Consider the following 22,216-nt stretch of genomic DNA (forward strand, 5'->3'; position numbering starts at 1 on the left):
AGTGCCCAAGGGGATCCCCCCACCCTGGGAAGACGCTGCCGGTGCCCCAGGGACCCCTCACCCTGGGAGAGGCTGCCGGTGCCCCAGGGGACCCCCCCACCCTGGGAAGACACTGCCAGGGACCCCCCCACCCTGGGAAGACGCTGCCGGGGCCCCAGGAACCCCCCCACCTGGGGAGACACTGCCAGGGCCCCAGGGACCCCCACCCTGGGAAGATGCTGCCGGTGCCCCAGGGACCCCCCCCCCCTGGGAAGATGCTGCCGGTGCCCCAGGGGACCCCCCCACCCTGGGGAGACACTGCCGGTGCCCCAGGGACCCCCCACCCTGGGGAGACACTGCCAGGGCCCCAGAGACCCCCCACCCTTGGAAGATGCTGCCAGTGCCCCAGGGACCCCCCCACCCTGGGGAGACGTTGCTGGTGCCCCACAGGACGCCCCCACCTCTGGGGTGCAGAGGACGATACCTCAGGTGCCCTGGGGACCCTTGACCCCTCAGGGGACAAAGAGATGCTGCCCTGGTGTCCTCCTATCTCTGGGCGGCCCTGGGAATTCCCCCCACGAGGTGACAGGGGGCAGACAGACACCCCCTAACCCCGGGGCAGGCCACTGACCCGCACTGGCTGGTTTCTGTCCTGCTGTTCAGCTCACCTGGACGGGCTTTGTGGAGGCCGAGCGCTTGGCGGATGCCAAGGGCTGGAAGGTGAGTGCGGCTCTGCGGGGCGGGGCCGGTGTCGGGGGCACCCAGGCTGGGCAGGGCAGGTGGAGGAGGCAGAAGGGGGCACCCCAGGCCAGGCAGCAATGGGGGTGCTCATCACCCGGCCAGTGGCTGGAGAACGGCAGCAAAGCACAGGCCGAGTTGCTGTGGGCACCACATCCTGTTGGGGGGCCGCAGGGACCAGGCCTGTGGTTTGGGGGCGGGGCGGGGGCGTTCTGTAATATTTGTATTAATCCCATGTGTGCCTCAGTTTCCCTCTGTTCTTTGCACGGCCACCAGTGAGCGGTGTGGGGGGGTCACCCCCACCTCTGGCCCGTGCCTCAGCCCCACCCCAGCCAGCAATGGCCTGGCAGCCAGTAGCCAAGTGACTGGTCAAGGGGGACCTGCCAGGGTCCCGGGGAGCATCGCGCCCTGACGGGGATGCACCAGCCCCTTGCCGGGGCCTGGCTGGGCTGGATTCACAGCAGGGAGCCCCGGACAGAGACAGGCTTCTGGTGCCAGGCCCCCCTGTCACGGCGTCCCCGGGCGATGCTCTGGAACTGCTCCCTACGAAGCCAGGCAGGACTCTGGGGGAGTCTCCTCTCTGGGAGCAGCCTGTCTGCAGGACACACAGCTCACCCGGCTCCCCCCTTCCTGGGTCTGACCTCGGAGCATTCAGCATCCTCTGCCCCTTCGTGGTCACAACCACGTCTGCACTTCACCCCATGTCCCCAGCCAGCCCCTCCTCTCCCCAGCCCCCCCTCCTCTGGGCTTTGTCCCTTTCCCGGGCCAGGAGGTCACCGGATTCCTTTGTTCTCCCTTTAGCTCTCACCTTGCAGGGAGGAAGCGTCCAGGCCAACAGTTGCCAGGAGACAGAGTGTCGGCCATTTATGTACCTGGCCCTTCGCTCTGCAACTAGTACACCCCCTTATCCGACCCTCTAGAGACTTAAGAAATACTGAGGGGAAACTGAGGCACCCCTATAGTATTTAGAGGAGAGATTAAGAACAGTCCCACTTCATCACATCAGCCTCGGAGGCCACGGGCCTCCCTGTGAGCTGCGGGGTCTGGGGCCTGGCCCAGTACAGGGGTCACCCCCCAAGGCCTGGCAAGGCTGGGCACAGAGCAGACCTGCCACAAGCATTTTAACCTGGATTCTGAGGAGCAGGGAGGCCTGAGCTGTGAGCCTGAGGGTGGCAGACAGTGGGGGCGAGGGGACCGGGCATTGGGGCGAGGGGAGGGGACTAGTGTCACAGAGTGTGGGGGAGTTGTGCCCTGCACCCCCCACTCCCTGCGATTCCCCGGGACTCTCAGCCAGCCAGTAATGCAGAAGGTTTATTAGACGACAGGAACATGGTCTAAACCAGAGCTTGTAGGTGCAGAGAACAGGACCCCTCAGTCAGATCTGTCTTGGGGCTGGGGAGCCTAGACCCCGACCCCAGGCCTCCCTCCATTTCCCCAGCCAGCTCCAAACTGAAACCCCCTCCAGCCCTCGCACCTGCCACCTCCCCACGCCCTGGCCCCTCCTGAACCAGCCTTTGTCCAGGTTCCCAGGCAGGTGTCACCCGGCCCCAACCCCCTCCTGGGCTCAGGGCACCTGCTCAGGTATCGTCCCTCGACATCACCCCCTGATACCCCCCACCATCCAGCACCGATGCAGCCAGTCCCAGTCAAACTCCCCCGCAACATCCCCAGGTCAATGCGCCCCACTCCCTGCTGCATCACACCCACCACATAGACACTGGTGCAATACAAACTGAGGCACACACAGCATTCATGCAAAACAGTAAGACTCACATAGGCTCACATACAACATAACAAGGGAAAATCCCTGGGCAGGGCGGGGCCACGAGGGGTCCCAGGGTGGGTTGTAAGGGGGCCCAGGGCAGCGCCACAAGGGGTCCCAGGAACAGGGTGGGGTCATGAGGGATCCCAGGGCAGGGCGGGTTCGCAAGGGGTCCCAGGGCAGGGCGGGGTCACGAGGGGTCCCAGGGCAGGGCAGGGCCGCGAGGGGTCCTAGGGCAGAGCAGGGCCGCGAGGGGTCCCAGGGCAGGGCCACGAGGGGTCCCAGGGCAGGACAGGGCAGGGCCGCGAGGGGTCCTAGGGCAGGTCCTGTCCATCCTGACGTGCTGTGACTCTCTGTTCCTCGCCCAGGACGTCCCGTCGGAGGAGGGGACCCCGGAGCCCGGGCAGCCGGGCTTGGAGCAGCCCACCCTGCACCTGGCAGTGCTGAGCCTCATGTGAGTAGGGCAGGGCTGCCGGGGCCCTGAGGAGCTGCCCTGGGCTGGGCATGGAGTCGGTGTGGCTGGGAGCCAGGACTTGACATGGGGCGTCCCAACAGGATCCCCTTTGTGAGGCTTTGCCCTGTGACAGTGGGGCACGACCCATGGGCTGGGGGTGATGGAGATGAGCCCAGGGGCCTGTCCCATGGGGTGCTGGGGGCAGGCGCCAGGCAGTGCCCAGGGCATCACCAGCCTCTCTTGCTCTTCCTCAGCACCCCGAAAGCCGAGGAACAGACACTTCATCTGGGCTCACCCCTGGGATCCAAGGTATGGCTGCTGGGTTACTGTCGTCATGGTGCCAGGGCAGCAGGAGCTGCCGGGTTACTGTCGTCATGGCGCTGGGGCAGCAGGGGCTGCCGGGTTACGGTTGTCATGGTGCCGGGGCAGCAGGGGCTGCCGGGTTACTGTCGTCATGGCGCCGGGGCAGCAGGGGCTGCCGGGTTACTGTCGTCATGGCGCCGGGGCAGCAGGGGCTGCCGGGTTACGGTTGTCATGGTGCCGGGGCAGCAGGGGCTGCCGGGTTACTGTCGTCATGGCGCCGGGGCAGCAGGGGCTGCCGGGTTACGGTTGTCATGGTGCCGGGGCAGCAGGGGCTGCTGGGTTACGGTTGTCATGGTGCCGGGGCAGCAGGGGCTGCTGGGTTATGGCTGTCATGGCGCCGGGGCAGCAGGGGCTGCTGGGTTACGGTTGTCATGGTGCCGGGGCAGCAGGAGCTGCCGGGTTACGGTTGTCATGGTGCCGGGGCAGCAGGGGCTGCCGGGTTACGGTTGTCATGGTACTGGGGCAGCAGGGGCTGCTGGGTTACGGTTGTCATGGTGCCGGGGCAGCAGGGGCTGCTGGGTTATGGCTGTCATGGTGCCGGGGCAGCAGGAGCTGCCGGGTTACTGTTGTCATGGCGCCAGGGCAGCAGGGGCTGCCGGGTTACGGTTGTCATGGTGCCGGGGCAGCAGGGGCTGCCGGGTTACTGTTGTCATGGCGCCAGGGCAGCAGGGGCTGCCGGGTTACGGTTGTCATGGTACCGGGGCAGCAGGGGCTGCTGGGTTATGGCTGTCATGGTGCCGGGGCAGCAGGAGCTGCCGGGTTACTGTTGTCATGGCGCCTGGGCAGCAGGGGCTGCCGGGTTACGGTTGTCATGGTGCCGGGGCAGCAGGGGCTGCCGGGTTACTGTCGTCATGGCGCCAGGGCAGCAGGGGCTGCCGGGTTACGGTTGTCATGGCGCCGGGGCAGCAGGGGCTGCCGGCTTACTGTCGTCATGGCGCTGGGAGGAGCTGCCAGCTAAGTACAGCAAGTGAATCCATTTAGCCTGGTATCATTCACTCCTGGGTCAGACCCTGGGCCCAGCCAGCCCATGTCTCCCATCCCCCCCTCCCATCGCCTCCCCCGGGTCAGAGCCTGGGCCCTCCAGTGGCTGGCGGTGGTGACTCTGCCAGGAGGGGGAGAGTTGCTGGGGGGGTTGCTGGGTGGCTGTGCCAGGTTGGGGGGGCTGGCGGTGGAGCTCTGCCAGGAAGTGGGGCTGTTCGGGGGAGGCTGGCAGCAATGCTGTGCCTGGTGGGACGGCTATTGGGGGACTGGCTGGGGGTTGTGCCTTGGGGGGGCTGTTTGGGGGGCTGGCAGCGGCCCCATGGCATGTCCTCTTCCCCAGAGCTTCCCGGTGCGGTCGCTGGGCTGGGTGGAGATGAGCGAGGAGGAGCTGGTGCCAGGCAAGAGCAGCGCGGCTGTGAACTCCTGCATCCGCCAGCTGGCCCCCCGCGGGCCCCCCCCGCCGGGGGGCTGGGACCAGGTGAGCGGGGCAGCCGGGGGAGGGGGGCGGGGCCAGTCCCTGGGGGCACGTGCTGGGCTGGCCTGGGCTGTGAGCTGCAGGGAATGGGGTCCCCATGGGGCTAATCCCCAACCAGGCATCCCCCCCACTGCTGCCCTGCCGAAGGTCTGACCTCTGACCCTATGCTGACCCCACGCTCTGAGTCCCTCCCTGCCTTGCCCCTCCGCTGACCCCATGCTCTGAGCCCCTGCCCTGCCCTGACCCCCGCTGACCCCGCTCTCCCCCTAGGGCCGGGCCATGCTGATGTTCCTGGACCACGAGACGCTGCAGCTGGTGGAGCCGGTGGAGCGGACACTGCTGCACACCCAGCCCGTGGCCACCATCCGCGTGTGGGGCATTGGCCGGGACGATGGCAGGTAGGTGGCCCTGGGCAACTGGCCATGCCCCTGCAAGGCACAGCTTGGGGGCCCCCTCGCCCAACCACCCTAATGCTTCGGGACACGGAGCGGTACAGTACCGACCCCATGTGTCCCCCGTGTTCTATGGCCCCCGTCTGCTCCTGGTCTTCCCTCCCATGTCCCCCCCCATGTGCCATGACCTCCGTCTGCCCCCCATGTGCTATGGCCCCGGTGTGCCCTCTTGTGTGCCCTCCGTCTGGCCCTCATGTGCCATGGCCCCTATCTGCCCCCCGTGCCCCCCCATGTGCTCCTCCATCTGCACTCCATCTGCCCCCAGTGTGCCATGGCCACCGACTGCCCTCATCTGCCTGCCATGTGCCATGGACTCTGTGTGCTTTCCCCATCTGGCCCCCTGTAACGAGGCTGGTTCTGGCGGGACCCAACTGAGAGTGCCAATTCAGGACAAATTGCTTAGAGCAGGGCAGTTACAGCCCAAGGCTGGGGTTTCTATGCACACTAAGGCAAACCAAACCAGCCAAACAGAGAAGACTTTGGTTTTACCCCACTGGCTAACCACAAGTCACACTAGCAATTCCCTTAGACACTCCAGTTTCCCAGTATCACCACCAGTGCCACTCGTTATGGGGACAGATGGTTATGAAAACCAATACCCCAGTAAAAGAAAAAAGGTTTTCTCAATCCCAAAGGACCAAGCCCAAGACCCAGGTCAATATACAAATCAGATCTTACCCACAAATCATGCTGTGGCCAATCCTTTCGAATCTAAAATCGAAAGGTTTATTCATAAAAGGAAAAAGATAGAGATGAGCTAGAATTGGTGAAAGGGAATCAATGACATCCAGTCATGGCAAAGTTCTTGGTTCAGGTTTGTAGCAGTGACGGATTAAACTGCAGGTTCAAATCAAGTCTCTGGAGAACATCCCCAGCTGGGATGGGTCATTCAGTCCTTGGTTCAGAGCTTCAGTTTGTAGCAAAGTCCCACCAGAGGCAAGAAGGAGGATTGAAGACAAGATGGAGATGAGGCATCAGCTTTTATAGTCTTTTCCAAGTGTACGAACCCCTCTTTGTTCTGACTGTGGGAAATTACAGCAAAATGGAGTTTGGAGTCACATGGGCAAGTCCCTGCAATTTTATCGCTGATGGTCCTTAATGGGCCATCCAGCAGGCTAGGCAGAGCTGACACCAACTTGTCTGGGGTGTCACCCAGAAGCATAGCACAAGTTTGGAATACAGACAGTACAGAGCCAATATTTATGACTTTAAATACAACATGATAAACGCAAACAGACACCATAATCCTAACGAGCAATCCATCACCTTGTCTTAGACCCCTTATTTTACTCCCTTTATACAAGGGACAAAGTGAGACAGGCCAGGCTGTCCCGGGCACCCAGGCTGGGGGCTCTGGCCCCGCTCTGAGTGACACCAGGCAGGACTCTGGCGCAGCATCTGCCCCCAGGACACCTGTCCCAGGGCAAGGACCCTGCTCCGCTTCGGGGTCTCCTGGGTCTGGCCTCAGAGCGTTCAGCCCCCTGGTCACCTCATGAGCTCCCCGCAGCGAGTCCCCCTGGGCGGGAGCCCTAGGGAGCCTCACCCCCAAAGGGCCCTGCCCCCCACACCACAGCCAGCCGTGACTCCCAGCCCGTGTGTAACACAGATGGGTTATTATCGTCGGGCACCCAGCGTAGAACACAGCTTGGTAGCACCGGGATCAGGGACCCTCAGCAAAGTCCATCTGGTGGGGGGCAGAGCCCTGGGCCCTCACCCCTGAGTCCCCAACCAGGAGACTAACTCGCTTCCAGTTGCGCGGCCTCCATCACGCCCATTGCCGTCCTCCATCCTTTGTCCCTTTTCCTGGTCCAGCAGGTCACCCCAGCTGCACCAACCCCCCCGGCTGCTCCTTGCAGAGGAGGGGGCCCGGCCAGCAGCTGCCAGGTGTGATGGAGCAGGGAGTGGGGAGCATTGACCTGCGGATGTTACTGGGACTGGCTGCATTGGTGCTGGATGGTGCGGGGGGTAACAGGGGGTGGCGTCACTTGAGGGAGGATACCTGAGCCTGTAACCTGAGCCCAGGAGGGGGCTGGGGCCAGGTGACACCTTCAGCAGGGGAAATTGGACAAAGGCTGGAGGAGGAGCCAGAGGGAGGCTGTTTGAGACATTTGGAAGGGGTTTCAGTTTGGAGGTGCCTGGGGAAACGGAGGGAGACCCAGGGCCGGGGTCTAGGCTACCTGTCCCCCGAGACGGACCTGACTGAGGGGTCCTGTTCTCTGTACCTACAAGCTCTGTGTTAGACCATGTTCCTGTCGTCTAATAAACTTTCTGTGTTACTGGCTGGCTAAGAGTCCTGGTGAATTGCAGGAAGTGGGGGGTGCGGGGCCCTGACTCCCCCACACTCTGTGACACCAGGCTACCGAGTGTTGGCCATTCTCTGCAGCCTGTCAGCAGCCACACCTGCCCTCTAGGGATTTCTGCAATGATAACACACCCTTGCCCACCACCTCGGTACTTGAGTAACACATGGGGAAACTGAGGCACACACAGTGTTCAGGCAAAACATTAAGAACATGCACACTTTGTCACCCCCCCACCACATGCCATCTGCTCCCCTTGTGCCCCCCTGTACCTCAGTCCCGTTCCTCACTGCCACTGGGCCCCCCTGCTCTCCAAGGGGCCTCCAGCAGTCTGGGGAGGAGGAGGCGCTGTCCCTTGAGGTTTGGGATGTGGGGGGAGAAAACGGCTTGGAATCTGAAAAGGCCTTCAGAGGAACAGCCGCTGCTTGGGGGGGGCACTGGACTCTGCACCCCTGTCATGGCATCCCCGGGCGATGTCTGGATCTGCTCCCTATGAAGCCAGGCAGGACTCTGGGGAAGTCTCCTCTCTGGGAGCAACCTGTCTGCAGGACACACAGCTCCCCCGGCTGCCCCCTTCCTGGGTCTGACCTCGGAGCATCCAGCATCCTCTGCCCCTTCGTGCACTTCCCACAGCGAGTCCGCCCAGGCGGGGTCTTGAGGGGCCAGAGGATCCTGCCCCCCAACTCCGCAGTCAGACGTGACTCTCAGCCAGCCAGTAACACAGAAGGTTTATTAGGTGACAGGAACACAGTTAGGGCAGAACTTGTTAGCACAGAAATCAGTGACTTTCAGCCAAGTCCATCTTGGGGCAAGTGGAGCCCAGAGCCGGGACGAGTGGAGCCCAGAGCCCACCCCACCCCCCGCTGCGCCCCAAGCCAGTGGAGACTGACTTGCTTCCAGCTGCCTGGCTCCTGACCTGCCCTTTGCTCCTCCTCTGGCCTTTCTCTCGCTTCTTAGGCCAGAGTCACCTGGTCGCATCCCCCTTCTGGGTCTCAGGTGATGAAGGGGTGGCCATAGCATCCATGCAGGCAGCTGTAGCAACCCCCACAAAGGTCACACATGCTTATTCCCACCACTTAGGCATTGGTGCAATACACAGGGAAACTGAGGCACACCCAGCATTCATGGAAAACAGTAAGACTCACTGTGATGGTGCTGCCCACGGGAGCCAGCTAAGGTCACTCAATCAGCGTGAACTGCAAACAGACTGGGGCAGACAAACCCCACACGCTGGTGGATAGTCCAATACTGAGATTTACCCAGCCAGCCCAAAACAGCCTCTGTGTGTTGTACTTAAAGTTCTGCACAGGATCTTTTCAGGGGGGACAAAGCGACACGCCACCTTAATTGGTAATCCATGTATCAGTCACCACTGTGATTGGCATATGATGGATATTACACTCCTACACTCACACACACACAAGCACACTCTGTCTCGTCGTTACCAACTAGTTGCTCCCCTTAACTTCACTGGCCAGGTGAGTTAGACGGGGGAGAGGTGGAGCCGGGCATCTGCCGATCCGATCGATGCTCCCATGTTGACAAGATGAGACCCGGGGTCCTCTGCAAGACACCTCACATTTATAGCCACTTCCCTCTCGTGCAAATCTAGCCCAGCGTCAAAATCTGTGTCTGTGTCTGTTGGTCACCGGCGTCGCTTCCTTCTGGGCATTGTCTTAATGCTGCCACATGTACTTTCAAAGAGGGTGTTTTCAAAAGAAGGTGTCGCTTCTAACCCCCAAGACCATCAATACGTCTGATCTTCTTTAGTGAGCCCACTTGACCCGTTTTATTGTTCTTGGGTCTGGCTTCCATCCCCTCTCCAAGGGTTGCAGCTGTCTGGAGGTGCCGACCTACCGCCCGTCCTCATTCACACCTCGTTCATCCAAGAGGGCAATTGATTAAAACGGGGAGCGGGGATCTTATTCTACTCCTTGCAAAAAGACATTTTTCTTCTATCTTAACTGTCCTTAGGGGCTATGACATTATACCAAAGCTCAATACAAAGTTTCTATATCAGGATTTGATACAAAATTCCCATATCAAAGGACTTGACACAAAGTTGCATGAAAACAGAGGCCACGCATGTATAGACCCAAGACAAGGTAATATGAAGAGCCATAACACAAAGTCATATGAAAGTTATGTGAAGATGCTTAATGCAGAGATTTATCTACATGTAGTACCTCCCTGGTTACTCAGACGCCCAAACAACGCAGATCCCTCAACGTGCCTGGCCTCCGTCCTCCGTCCAGACACACCTGTCAGGTATGATGATGATTACTGAAAATCTGATCGCATCATAGAAAAGAAAAGGTTTTCCTGACCCCAAAGGATCAGCCACACACCCAGGTCCAATTAGAACTGAGATCTTACCCAAAATACACACTTCTAGCCAATTCTTGTTAACTAAGCTAAAATTTATTAAAAAAGAAAAGATCAATATACAGACAGACTTGAATTCAATTCTTGAGGTTCAGATACACAGCAGAGCTGAGCTTGTAGTTGCCAAAAGCCCTTTTAGAAATAGTCCAGAGGTTATATAGTCCAATGTCCATATTCAGGGTGACTCCAGTCAGTGACTGGGGATCTCAATCCTTATGACTCAGGGTTTCCCCTTCTTGAAACCCAAAGCAGATTTGAGATGAAGAAGGATCGGGTCCCAGGGTTTTTATACATTTCCAGCAGCCTTTTTGCCTGAGAAAACAATAGGCTCAACTTCCCTTCTCCCAAACATCATGGCGCAATTAGCACAGGGTAATTTATCCATTAAACAGTTCAGATACAGGTTATCACAACCTTCAAAGAGACATGTAGATAATAATACTATTTTACTCAAATATCTTCCGAAATATTAATACTCCTTTTTTGATCTTTGAATCAAAGGTATAGCCATGGACAAGGCTTAGAATCACAGAATGTATGAGGGTTGGAAGAGACCTCAGGAGATCATCTAGTCCCACCCCCTGCTCAAAGCTGAACCAATCCCCAACTAAATCATCCCAGCCAGGGCTTTGTCAAGCCTAGACCTTCCCCACTTGTTTGCTTACATCACAAGACCTGAGCAAACACCTACCCTTCTATCTCTAACCATGCCGGCTACATTTCAAAGCTCTGTTCATTTAGATCTCTTCCCAACCAGTCTTTAAAGTTCGGCCCTGGGTCAGGTCAATCTGAGTGAGTTAACTCTTTCTGGCCCTGTGTCACCTTTCATAATGTCACACTCACATACACCATAACAAGGGAAAATCTCCAATTTGTCACACTCGGTCACTCCAAGCCTTGACTCTGGGAGCCAGCCTTACCCTGATCTGCTCTGAGAACCCCCACTCCCGGGCTGGTTACGCTCAGCCTCTGGCATGGAAGCTGTTCCTTGGATTGTGTAACCAAATGACACTAGTCAATATCTCCAGTCTCAGACACAACCCTAGGAATCTCCATCTTGCAGTGTCCAGTTATGCCTTCTGGACGCCTGCAAGCTTATATGAGTTCGTCAGTTTAACAAATTAATGATATGCACCAGGCTTGTTATGCTAAGGGGAGTCTCTGACATGCTTCAGACCAAATGCACTGATTCAGGTAGAACAAACAAACATTAACTACAAGATGGATTTTAAGTGATTATAAGTCAAAGCAAAACAAGTCAGATTTGGTCAAATGAAATAAAAACAAAACTCATTCTAAGCTGATCTCAGCACTTTCTGTGCCCCTTACAAACTTAGATGCTTCTCACCACAGGATGGCTGGTGTCCTTCAGCCAGGCTCTCCCCTTTGATCAGTGCTTCAGTTGCTTGGTGGTGGTGTCTGCAGATGGAGGTGGAAGAGAGAGGAAGAGCCTGGCAAACATCATTCCCTTTTATCTTGTTCTTTCTTCCCTCTTGGATTTGCCCCCCTCCCCTTCAGAGTCAGGTGAGCATTACCTTATCGTAGTTCCACACTGACCAAGATCCTGTGTTGGATCCTGTGTTGCTGCCTAGGCCAGTGTCCTTTGTTCCCATGAGGCTGGGCTGGGTTTGTCCGATACCTGCCCTGATGAGGTGTGAACTGCCCCTCTGCTCTTGGAGAGTTTTGCCTGGGCTTCTTTTAAGCGATGAAGACACATTTTCAGCCACATAACTATATACATGAAATTACACCTATAACGTCATGATAACAACAATGCTCAGGGCATCATGAGCCTTCCGAAGACCCCGAGCATGACAAACTTTGCATTGGGTACCCCACAATCATTTTATAAAGATGAACATGGGGGTGTAGGGTTTCCCCCCGAGATACAGAGCATCACACTCACAACAAAACAAGGGAAAATCCCCACTACATCAACCCCACTGCTGGGGGGCACTGGGCTCTGCACCCTGCTGCCATCCCCATGGGGGGGCCCCCTTGATCAGGGGAAACTGGCTCCAGACTCATTGCACATCTCAGCCAACACGTCTCGCCTGGCCCCTGGGTGGACGGGGCTCTGGCCTCAGGTCAATCTGGGTCCAGTCCAGCCAACAAGGCCAGCGCGGAGCCCAGGGCTGGGGGGGCCATGGATCCCTCCCCCCGGCCGGGTTGGTGGGAAGATGCTGCAGGGCTCAGTTTGGCAGGCAGGGTCAGAGATTGTGACCTCCAGAACTCAGCCTTGACCCCTCTGCTCAGGGTGAGGGCTCAGCAGGGGGCTCTGACCCTCCGGGTCTCCCCCACAGGGACTTTGCCTACGTGGCCCGGGACCCACTGACACAGATGCTGAAATGCCACGTGTTCCGGTGCGAGACGCCAGCCAAGCGCATCGCCACCAGCCTGCAGGGGGTCTGCTCCCAGGTGAGACCCCCCCGACCTCCCCGGGCCCCCCTGAACCCCCCCCAAACCTCCCCTCTGTCGCCACCAGCCTGCAGGGGGTCTGCTCCCAGATGAGACCCCTCCTTTCATGCAGCCCCCGGTTTGTCCCTTGCTGCCAGCCGGGCGGGTCGGCCCCGAGGGCCCTGGGCAGAGGTTTCCTGGAGTCTCTGCCAGCCCCTGGGCTGGGCTGTGGACCCGGGGCAGAGGCTTGCCCGGCACCAGTCCCAGCTGGTCAGACAGCGTGTGGTGTGTCTGGGTGTTTCGCCCCCAGGCCCCATTGCACCAGGCTTGCGGGAACGGCTCCAGCTGGCCTTGGGCGCCCCACACAGGGCTGGCTGGGCTGGGGGGGGCAGGGATCCACCCCAGCGTGTGTGTCGGTGACCGGGGGACTGGATGTGGTGCCTAGCGGGGGGCTGGGCATGGTGCCTCGGGGGGTCGCTTGCAGCTGGACCCGCTGTGACCCCACTCCCCTAGATGATGGTGCAGCGGCAGAGCAGCTGGGCCCTGGTGAGCAGCCTCGCACTGGAGCACGCCAAAATGGTGGAGATTCCCTTCCAAGGTAGCGCGGGGGGGGGGGGGAGACTGGGGGCCTCATGGCTGGGGAGGGACACAAGTGCTGGGGGGTGGCATGGCTAGGGCCAGGCGGAGTCAGTAGCGGGGCAGGGGCATGGGCACTGGGGGTGGGGCATATGGGGGGGTGGGGGAGCCATAGAGTGGGGGTAGGGGCAGGGTCATGGGGGGTTAAAGGGAGGGGCTGGGGACATAGAGGAGCTGGAGGGGTGGGGTACAGGGGGGCTGGGCAATTGGGGGTAGGGTGGGGCCAGGCTGGGCTGGGGGGGTACTGGGGGGGGCCCTGTGGCTTTGCCAGCCAGACTCCAGGTGCCCCTGACTGACCCCCGTCTCTCTCTCGGCAGTAGAGTTCCCGGCCCCCAAGACCGAGCTGGTGCAGAAGTTCCAGGTCTCCTACCTGGGCAGCGCGCCCGTCGCCAGGCCTGTGGGTACGGCCCATGTGGGGGAGCTGGGGGGCTTATAGCGCACACTGCCCCCTTGGACTGAGCCCAGCAGGCTCCTGTCCACAAGGGGTTAATGGCTGGCGGCTGGGGCTCCAGCCTCTGCCTCCCGCTAGCCCGGGGCGGGGCAGAGCCCGGGGTCACCCCATACCAGGGCCCCCTGGGCGGGCTCCCCCAGCGGCTCCATGGGGCTCGGGGCAGGGCCTGACCGTGGCTGTGCTTGGCTCGTTCCCAGGCATGGACGTGATCAACGCGGCCCTGGACTCGGCGCTGGCGGCCCCCAGCTGGGACCACTGGACCCCCAGCCACGTCCACGTGGCCCCCGCCACGCTCAGCATCACCCACGCGCAGGTGAGACCCCCCCGCCCGTCGCACGCTCCGCGTCACCCACGCGCAGGTGAGACCCCCCCGCCCCCGTCGCACACTCCGCATCACCCATGTGCAGGTGAGACCCCCCCCGCCCCCGCCGCACGCTCAGCGTCACCCACGCGCAGGTGAGACCCCCCCACGCCCCTACCGCACACTCAGCGTCACCAAACCGGGCCCCTGGCCCCTACCTCTCGCTTGGTCTCCACCACCCTGGCTGCTCCTTGCTGCCGAGTGTTGGCCGTTCTCTGCAGCCCGTCAGCAGCCACACCTGCCCTCTGGGGATCTCTGCAATGATAACACACCCTGTCCCACCACCTCGCTACTTGAGTGACACATGTGGAAACTGAGGCACACACAGTGTTCCCACCAGGGCCCATCTACCCAGGCCCCCCACCATGGGGCAGGCACCATGGCACCTGCAGCCTTTATCTCCCCTTGCAAATGACAGACCCGTTCGCTCCCTCAGGCCTGAGTTCTGGCTCAGCCACTCCTGCCCTCCCCAATCTGGGGTCAGGGGCCCCAGTCACAGAGTGTGGGGGAGTCAGGTCCCTGCACCCCCACTTTCTGCAATTCCCCAGGACTCTCAGCCAGCCAGTAACACAGAAGGTTTATTAGACGAACATAGTCTAAACCAGAGCTTGTAGGTGCAGAGACCAGGACCCCTCAGCCGGGTCCATCTTGGGGGGCAGTGAGCCCAGAGCCCCATCTGGGCCTCCCTCCATTTCCCCAGCAGTTCCAAACTGAAATCCCCCCAACAGCCGTCTCACCCAGCCCCCCCCGGCTCAGGTCAGCTGCGCAGGTATCGTCCCGCCAGTGACGTGACCCCCGATACCCCCCCACCATCCTGCACCAAGGCAGCCAGTCCCAGTAACATCCCCAGGTCAGTGCGTCCCACTCCCTGCTCTGCCCCCCACTGCTTGGGGCAGGGTCCTTCTCCCAGGCCAGGCCTGCCCCACTCACCTCTGGTGCTGTGCCATTGCTGGCAGCCCCCCCCATCCCCAGGAGCTGAGCCATGGGGGTTCTGGCCCCTGCTCCATCCCTGGGAGCCATGCCATGGGGGGTCCGGGCCCTGACCCCTGCTCTCCCCCCCAGGAGCTATGCCGTGGAGGGTCCGGCCCCTGACCCCTGCTCTCCCCCCAGGAGCTGTGCCATGGGGGGTCCAGCCCCTGACCCCTGCTCTCCCCCCAGACAGAGGCGGTGCTGTGCGAGTGCCGGGTGCGGTTTCTCTCCTTCATGGGCGTGGGCCGGGACGTTCGCTCCTTCGCCTTCATCACGGCCAGCGCCCCGGGCACCTTCCGCTGCCACATGCTCTGGTGCCGGCCCAACGCCGCCGGGCTCAGCGAGGCCCTGCAGGCCGCCTGCATGGTGAGCGCCTCCCCGGGCAGCCGCCGGCGGGGGGCTGCCCCCCAACCCCGCCCCCCCGGGGCCCTGCCCCCTGCCCCGCCCCCCCTTCCCTGCCCCATGGGGCCCTGCACTCCAGAGCCCTGCTCCCTGCCTCCCATCTTTGCCCCGAGCCCTGTCCCCCGGGACTGTGCACCCAGGGCCTGCCCCATCCCTGCCCGGGGACCCAGGGCCTACAGGGGGCATGTGCCCCTCCCTCTGGGTGGTGGGGGGCGGGCTGTGGGTGGGGTGTTTCTGGGTTTCTCTCCCCCGCTAGTAACCCCCTATCTCCCGCCAGCTGCGCTATCAGAAGTGTCTGGACGCTCGGCCCCAGGCCCCCAGCTCCTGCTTGCCGACGCCACCCGCTGACTCCGTGGCCCGGCGCGTGGGGTCCAGCGTCCGCAGGGGCGTCCGGAGCTTGCTGGGCAGCCTGAAGCCCGCACGCCTCGGGGCGCAGACGCCGTGAGCTGGGGTGATCCCACCAGGGGCAGCGCCTGCGGGCAGCCTGCCAGGACTACGGGCACAGCGCAAGGAACAGACCACGGCTGGCCCCACGGCAGCTGCCCCATGGTGCCTGGGCTGCCCGTCCTCACCCCATCTGCAGGCCCCGACCCCTCCCGCTCCAGCTCTGTTCTGGGCCCTGAGATGGGGATCCTAGCTCCGCCCCTCCCCCTGGCCCATGGGGCCCTGCCCCCCCGCATGTGACCCCCTGGTTAATGCTGGGGGGGCAGGGGCAGGAGTTGCGTCTAGGCTGTCACGAGGTCGGTGTTGTACTAAATCGTTAATAAACCCGTCCTGTCTGATCGGCTCGGCTCGCTCTGTGCGCCACCGGGGTGCGTGGGTGCGTGAACTCGCCAGCCTCGCCCACGCTGGGGGGGGGGTAGTTTGCCAATGCAGCGCAGAATCGGGGCAGAGGGGAGCAGGGACTGAGGGGAGGGGCCATCCCCGTTCTGAATCTGGCACCCACGGCTCAGTCGGGGGGGCAGCCACCCTGGCCCAAACCTGGCCCCGCTGCCCCCTGCTCTGGCCTGTGGGTACCTTGTGCCTGGGGGCCTGCCCCACCCCCATCACTGGCTCAGCAGGGGGAGGGGGCTCTGGAAGTGGGAGGGGGAGGCTAGGCCCCAATCCTTCAGGGGATCCCAGGTGGCTACGAGCTGCCTTGGGGCTGGGACATGCAGCCAAGAACTCCAGGAAGTTGGAGCAGCCACAGCCGTGGCTCAGCCCTCCCCCCGGCCCCATGCCCGTCAGCCCCCCACCCCAGGCCTGTCTCAGCTCCCCGGCACCAGCAGCACATTTGTGTTTCTCTTCGCTTTTATTGAGGGGCCGCAGTCCCCCCCACTGAGTGCCAGCTCAGCACGCACCCCCCGCCAGCCCAGCTCAGGCCCCCCGGCCCGGCTCAGCTCCGCCCCCACCCCCGCCCCGGCTCAGCTCCGCCCCCGCCCCGGCTCAGCAGAGCCGGCGTTGCCGCCACAGGGCCTGGACGCGGTGGAAGGGCAGGCGGGGGCTCAGGGCGTGGCAGAGGCTGGGGTCCGCGGAGCGGCCGGTGCGCAGGGCGCAGAGCAGGGCTGCCTTGCAGGCCTCGTGGCAGGGCTCGTGGGGCGGGTGGCCCTTGTGGAAGAGGAACCAGAAGCGCTGGAAGAGCCGCTCGTCGGCCTGGAAGCGCCGCAGGAGCCCGTCCCAGTCGGCCGGGAAGACGCTGGGCAGCCCGTAGGCCTGGCGGGCCCGGTACAGCCGCTGCCAGCGTGGCTCGGCCCCCGGCGCGTTGGCCTCCGTCAGGTTCAGGATGAAGGTCTCGTGATCCAGGACCATGTGGGAGCTGCCGGGGTAGTCGCCGTCCAGCTGGTAGACGCGGTAGCCTGGGGAGAGCAGAGAGTCACCCTCTGCGGGACGGCGGGGCCCTGGGCGGGGAGGCCGCGGCTCGGGGGCTGGACTCACCGGGGTTGAGGTTGATGTAGGTGGTGACGCTGGGGGCCACGAAGGCCACGGAGACGGGGCGCGAGAGCGTCTCCTCGTCGTAGAACATCTCAAACTCGTCCACGTGCGTGTGCCCGAAGAACTGAGCCGTGATGGTGCCCTCGAACCTGCCGTGGGCGGAGACGGGCGTAGGGGGGCCGGGCTGCTCACCGCGGGGCCCGGGCTGGAGCCGGCGCTGCCGTGCTCCTGGGCCGGGGGCTGCCCGTGGGGGGCTGAGCCCAGCGCTGCTGCGCTCCGGCGGGGGCCAGCGGCTCTCAGCGCCAGGCAGGAGGGGAGTGCCTGGCCCATGACTGGGAACGGCTCACCCCGTGGGGCCGGGCCCCCGCCTGCTTCCCCCAGCTGGCCCTGCCAGCCGCCCCGTCCCGCACGACCAGCCAGGCCGTGCCCACGCAGGGAGTGTACAGCGGCCGCAGGCCACTGGCTCCTTCCTGTGAGCCCCCAGGGAAGGGGGCGGGGTGGGTGCCCTCCATTGCCAGCTGGCTGCTGGGCCATTCCCAAGGGCCCCCCTGCACGGCCCAAGCCCAGCACCCGTTTCACGGGCCTCGGCAGGCACTGGAGCCACAGTCCCTGTGGGGGCGGCCAGGCTCCCGGGCGGGGGAGGGGCTGCAGACACCCCCACACCTCCAGCCCCCAGACAGCTGAGCAAAGGCCCCAGCGGGAGGGTTATGAGCAGGCAGAGATGGAGCCTTAAGGGCCAGGGCTCCCCGAGGACACCCCAACTTGGTCCATGCTGGTTGGAGAGCCTGGGGCTGGTCCAGTGGCTCCATGACGGGTCAGCCAAGGGGCTCTGGGAGGGGCTGCTCAGAAGGCTCCGAGCCCTGGGGACAGAGTGAGAACCCAGGCGTCCGGGGCGGGACTCACGGGGGCAGGGCGAGAACCCAGGCGTCCGGGGCGGGACTCACGGGGGCTGGGCGAGAACCCAGGCGTCCGGGCGCGGGTGGGGCTCACCTGTTGATGATGCGGTAATAGTTCCAGCTCCAGCTCCTCATGCAGTGGGCGGGGGGGATGTGCCCGATGATGTGCACCTGGGGGGACAGTGGGTCTGAGGGGGAACTGCACAGACAGGGCCCCCCCGACAGTGACCATCCCCCTTCTGGGGAACAGTGACACAGGGGGCAGCTGGAGCCAAACAGTAAAGGGCCCTGCCTGACCCCAGCCCCGGTCCCAGGCTGGCCCCTCCAGGAGGGGCGGGGGCCCAGGCTGAGGGAGGGGAACCTGGGGGTCACTGGTGGGGGAGGGGTTCCCATTGCTGGGGGGGAGGCTGGGAAAGGGGAGCCTGGAGGTCACGGGGGGAGGGGTTCCTACTGTGGGGGGGCAGGCTGGGGGAAGGGAGTGCGGGGGTCACAGGGGGAGGGGTTCCCGTTGTGGAGGGGCAGGCTGGGGGTGAGCCTGGGGGTCAGTGGGGGAGGGGTTCCCATTGCAGGGGGTTGAAGGTGCAACCCTGGAGCCAGCCAGCAAGGTCGGGGGAGGGGCAGTGGCCCCCAATCACCGTGCCCCATTCCCAACCCCCGCAGCCCCCCTCACCTTCTCCTGCTGCCCCTCGGCCGCCTGCAGGACGCCCACCAGCCACTGCAGCTGCCCGGCCGGGTCGGTGGCGTTGATCAGGAGCCAGAAATTGGCCTCGGAGCAGAAATTCATGTTGAGGGAGACGAGCCGCAGGCCGGGCCGGAGCCGCAGGGTGTAGAAGCCGCCGAGTCTGCGGGGGGCGGGGGGGTGAGATCCCAGCTGGGGGGCCCTGCCCCCCTGAGCGCCAGCCCCCCCGGTCCTCGGGGCCCTGCCCCCCGAGCGCCAGCCCCTCCCGGTCCTCGGGGCCCTCCGCCCCCAGCGCCAGTCCTCCCCGCCCCCCCAGTCCTCGGGGCCCTGCCCTCCTGAGCCCGAGCCTAGCCCCCCCGCCTCCCCCAGTCCTCGGGGCCCTCCGCCCCGAGCGCCAGCCCCCCCCAGTCCTCGGGGCCCTCCGCCCCGAGCACCAGCCCCTCCCCCCCAGTCCTCGGGGCCCTGCCCTCCTGAGCCCGAGCCTAGCCCCCCCGCCTCCCCCAGTCCTCGGGGCCCTCCGCCCCGAGCGCCAGCCCCCCCCAGTCCTCGGGGCCCTCCGTCCCGAGCACCAGCCCCTCCCCCCCAGTCCTCGGGGCCCTGCCCCCCTGGGCACCAGCTCCGCCCACCTCTCCCAGCCCTCAGGGCCCTGCCCCCAGCCCCCTTTCCTCACCAGCCAGTTCCCCATCTCTCCATGCCCCCCAGCCCCTGCCCCACCTGAGAGTCTCCAGCGCCTCGGGGGGCAGCCAGTCCTCCCAGGCCTTGGCCATGGCGCTGTAGAGCCAGGCAGAGGACTGGTTGCCGTGGACGTAGGGCGGGGGGAAGCCGTTGACTGGCGCGGCCTCATGGTTGCCCACGGCGGGGTAGACGGGCAGGGGCGCCAGGTACTTGCGCAGCAGGGCGCTGAGGGTGCGCAGTGCCAGGAGCTGGTCGGCGCGGCTCTGCTGCCAGACGTTGTGGGCGGGCAGGTCGCCTGTCCAGTAGGCCAGCTGCAGGGGGGGGCCGCGCGCCAGGTGCTGCAGCAGGCTCTCGATGGTGTGCAGCGGCAGGTCGCACTTGCTGTACTCGCCCCAGTAGCCGGCGCCCGCGTGGGGGGGCCCCTGCACCCGGCCCCCCCGGCAGCACAGCGGGTCCTTGCAGGCCGGGTCGCTGCCCGGCGTGTAGGCCCGGTCCCAGTGCAGGTCGGTGAGAAAGAGCAGGCGGGCGGTGGGGGCGCCGGGCGGGGGGGGCACGGGCGGCACCACCGGCGGCTTGGGCGTGCCGGGCAGCGTCACGTTCCAGTCGGAGAGGATGTCCCAGTGCCCGCAGCGGGAGCCCACCAGCAGCCCGCAGATCTCGGCCGGCCGCAGCACCGAGCGCACCCAGGCCGACACCACGTCCTTCTCGAAGAGCCGGATGGCGTCCTGGCAGACCTCCCGCCGTGCCAGCCGCAGCTCCGTGCACACGCTCACCGCCAGGCGCCCGAGGCGGGCCTCGCTCGTCTGCATCTGCAACACACCATGGGCTCAGGGCAGGTGCTGAGCCGGGGGGGGGGACACGCCGAGCCGGGGGGGGGCAGGCGCCGAGCCGAGCCGGGGGTGGGGGGGCAGGTGCCGAGCCTCCTTTATCCCTCACAAGGCTCCCTCTGCACTTTAGACTCTGCCCCGCAGCCCAGGGCCTGGCGCTGTGATCCAGCCCCCACACTCACGGGACGCCCTGCCACAGCCCCACACGCTGACCCCGGGGCAGGGTGGGGACTCCTGTTGTCTCAAGGCTTCTCGGCCCAGGGCAGGGGCTGGTTCCCCGTGGGGGCGGCTGGTTCCCCGCCAGACTCGCCCGCAGCCCTGGCATCTCTGCTCAAGGGTTCCCAGGCCTCGCCGGGGCCATGCCGAGTGCGGGGGGTGCAGGAGCGGGTCAAGGCCCTGGGAAGACGGGGGGGGGAAGCGGGTCAGGCTCTGCCCTCGACAAGGACCACAGGGCCAGGCAGTCCCCCATCGGCGCAGCCCCACAGGGGCCAGCCACCGGCAGATGCGGGGAGGGAAGGAGGGCCGCATGTGGAGGCTGAGCCAAGGGTCCTGCCTCACGCAGCCAGGCAGAGCTGGCCATGCCCGACACTGCAGGCACCGCACTGGGGCTGGACCAGCAGGGGGGCAGGGCACCTGCCGAGGGGCTCGGGCGGGGGGGGTCACTGTGGCACTGCTGGGGGTCCATATGCTCAGGGCACAAGGGGCTCTGGGCAACTGTCCTGGCAGCTGGGGCCCAGAATTTCTCTGCTGCTGGGCCAGGACCCAGGACACCTGGCCTGAGGGCTGGATCACTGGGATAGGACCCTGCTGTGGGGCTCAGAGAGAGGGGTACCGGGCGGGCAGACAGCCTTAACTCTGCCCCGCTCTCCTACCAGCCTGCCGGCCTCTACACAAGGGGAGACATGGCTGTGCCATGGGTGACAGCAAACACGTCACGCTCCGGGAACGGCGGGGGGGGGGGGGGGGGCTGGGTTCAGATCCTGGCTTCTGCCACAGACCCACAGGGTACCCAGCCCTGTCCCATCCACCAGCCTCAGTTTCCCTCTGAAACACAGGGGAAGCGAGCACAGACTCCAGGGACTGGGAGGAGAATCTGTTCCTGGCAGGCGCTGGGGGGTGGCGGGGGTCAGCGAGGCAGGCAGGGGGCCCAATCCCGGGGCCCCCATGGAGCAGGCTGCCCAGCCCCACGGATGATTGTGAGTATCTCGTGCCAAAGCTGGGACGGGCACCTCGCACCGCTGTCAGACGCCAGCACCAGAGCCGGGGAGAGAACCCAGCCCCCCACTCTACCCCATCAGACCTCGCTCCCCACCCAGAGCCGGGAGGGAACCCAGGCGTCCGGTGGGGGAGGGGGAGGAGGAATGACGCTCTCAGGAACCGGCGGTTCCCCCTCGGAGCGGAGCAGAGGCAGGTCCCAGCCCGGGGGTCCGGCCAGAGGCGGCGGTGAGGGGCGGCGGGCGCTACCTGCACGCCCAGGTCGATGGCGGAGAAGAGGACGCGGCAGGCCGAGCAGCTCAGGTTCCCCCAGCCGAACTGCGCCCCCGCGGCCTCCAGCTGCTCCCCCAGCGGGGCCGGGCCCCACGCGCCGGGCCGGGCCGAGCCGAGCCGGGCCAGCGGCCCCAGCCAGGCCAGCGCCAGCAGCAGCCGGGCGGCCCCGGCCATGGCGAGTCCGGCCTCAGCGCAGGAGCCGCCCAGGAAGCGCCAGGCCGAGCCCCGCCCGGGAACTCCCCCCCCGCAGCGCCCGCCCCCCCAGGAGCTGCCGGCCCCGCCCGGGAACTCCCCCCCCGCAGCGCCCCCCGAGGAGCTGCCGGCCCCGCCCGGGAACTCCCCCCCGGCAGCGCCCGCCCCCCCCCAGGAGCTGCCGGCCCCGCCCGGGAACTCCCCCCCCGCAGCGCCCGCCCCCCCAGGAGCTGCCGGCCCCGCCCGGGAACTCCCCCCCCGCAGCGCCCGCCCCCCCAGGAGCTGCCGGCCCCGCCCGGGAACTCCCCCCCCGCAGCGCCCGCCCCCCCCGAGGAGCTGCCGGCCCCGCCCGGGAACTCCCCCCCGCAGCGCCGCCCCCCCCCGAGGAGCTGCCGGCCCCGCCCGGGAACTCCCCCCCGCAGCGCCCGCCCCCCCCCAGGAGC

General features: G+C 64.7%; 2 protein-coding genes across 7 annotated transcripts in view; one reads left to right on the plus strand and one right to left on the minus strand.

Annotated features, from left to right (window-relative positions):
* Positions 1-15,908, plus strand: part of APBB1 (amyloid beta precursor protein binding family B member 1) — a 33,707-nt gene extending 17,799 nt beyond the window's left edge. For 2 of the 6 annotated variants that reach the window (XM_038370455.2, XM_043503958.1), the window contains exons 4-14: positions 643-699; positions 2,848-2,933; positions 3,188-3,242; positions 4,618-4,755; positions 5,023-5,150; positions 12,193-12,307; positions 12,800-12,884; positions 13,240-13,323; positions 13,571-13,686; positions 14,893-15,069; positions 15,383-15,908. In XM_038370455.2, coding sequence (XP_038226383.1) covers positions 643-699; positions 2,848-2,933; positions 3,188-3,242; positions 4,618-4,755; positions 5,023-5,150; positions 12,193-12,307; positions 12,800-12,884; positions 13,240-13,323; positions 13,571-13,686; positions 14,893-15,069; positions 15,383-15,550 — 1,209 coding nt within the window. In that variant the 3' untranslated portion in view covers positions 15,551-15,908. Of the gene's footprint in view, positions 1-642; positions 700-2,847; positions 2,934-3,187; positions 3,243-4,617; positions 4,756-5,022; positions 5,151-12,192; positions 12,308-12,799; positions 12,885-13,239; positions 13,324-13,570; positions 13,687-14,844; positions 15,070-15,382 lie in introns of those variants that run through there. The other 4 variants (XM_043503956.1, XM_043503960.1, XM_043503957.1 and 1 more) reach the window with 3 other exon arrangements.
* Positions 15,909-16,479: 571 nt separating this feature from the next.
* SMPD1 (sphingomyelin phosphodiesterase 1) lies at positions 16,480-21,770 on the minus strand. Its single transcript, XM_038410618.2, has 6 exons — positions 21,558-21,770; positions 19,306-20,075; positions 18,583-18,754; positions 18,007-18,083; positions 17,020-17,165; positions 16,480-16,940 (listed from the first exon to the last, which is right to left on the minus strand). Exons 1-6 carry the CDS (start codon positions 21,753-21,755, stop codon positions 16,531-16,533), a joined length of 1,773 nt encoding a protein of 590 aa, XP_038266546.1. The 5' UTR covers positions 21,756-21,770; the 3' UTR covers positions 16,480-16,530.
* Between the last annotated feature and the right edge of the window lie 446 nt (positions 21,771-22,216).

The sequence above is a fragment of the Dermochelys coriacea genome, chromosome 1 (genome assembly GCF_009764565.3).
Source record: "Dermochelys coriacea isolate rDerCor1 chromosome 1, rDerCor1.pri.v4, whole genome shotgun sequence".
Lineage (NCBI taxonomy): Eukaryota > Metazoa > Chordata > Testudines > Dermochelyidae > Dermochelys > Dermochelys coriacea.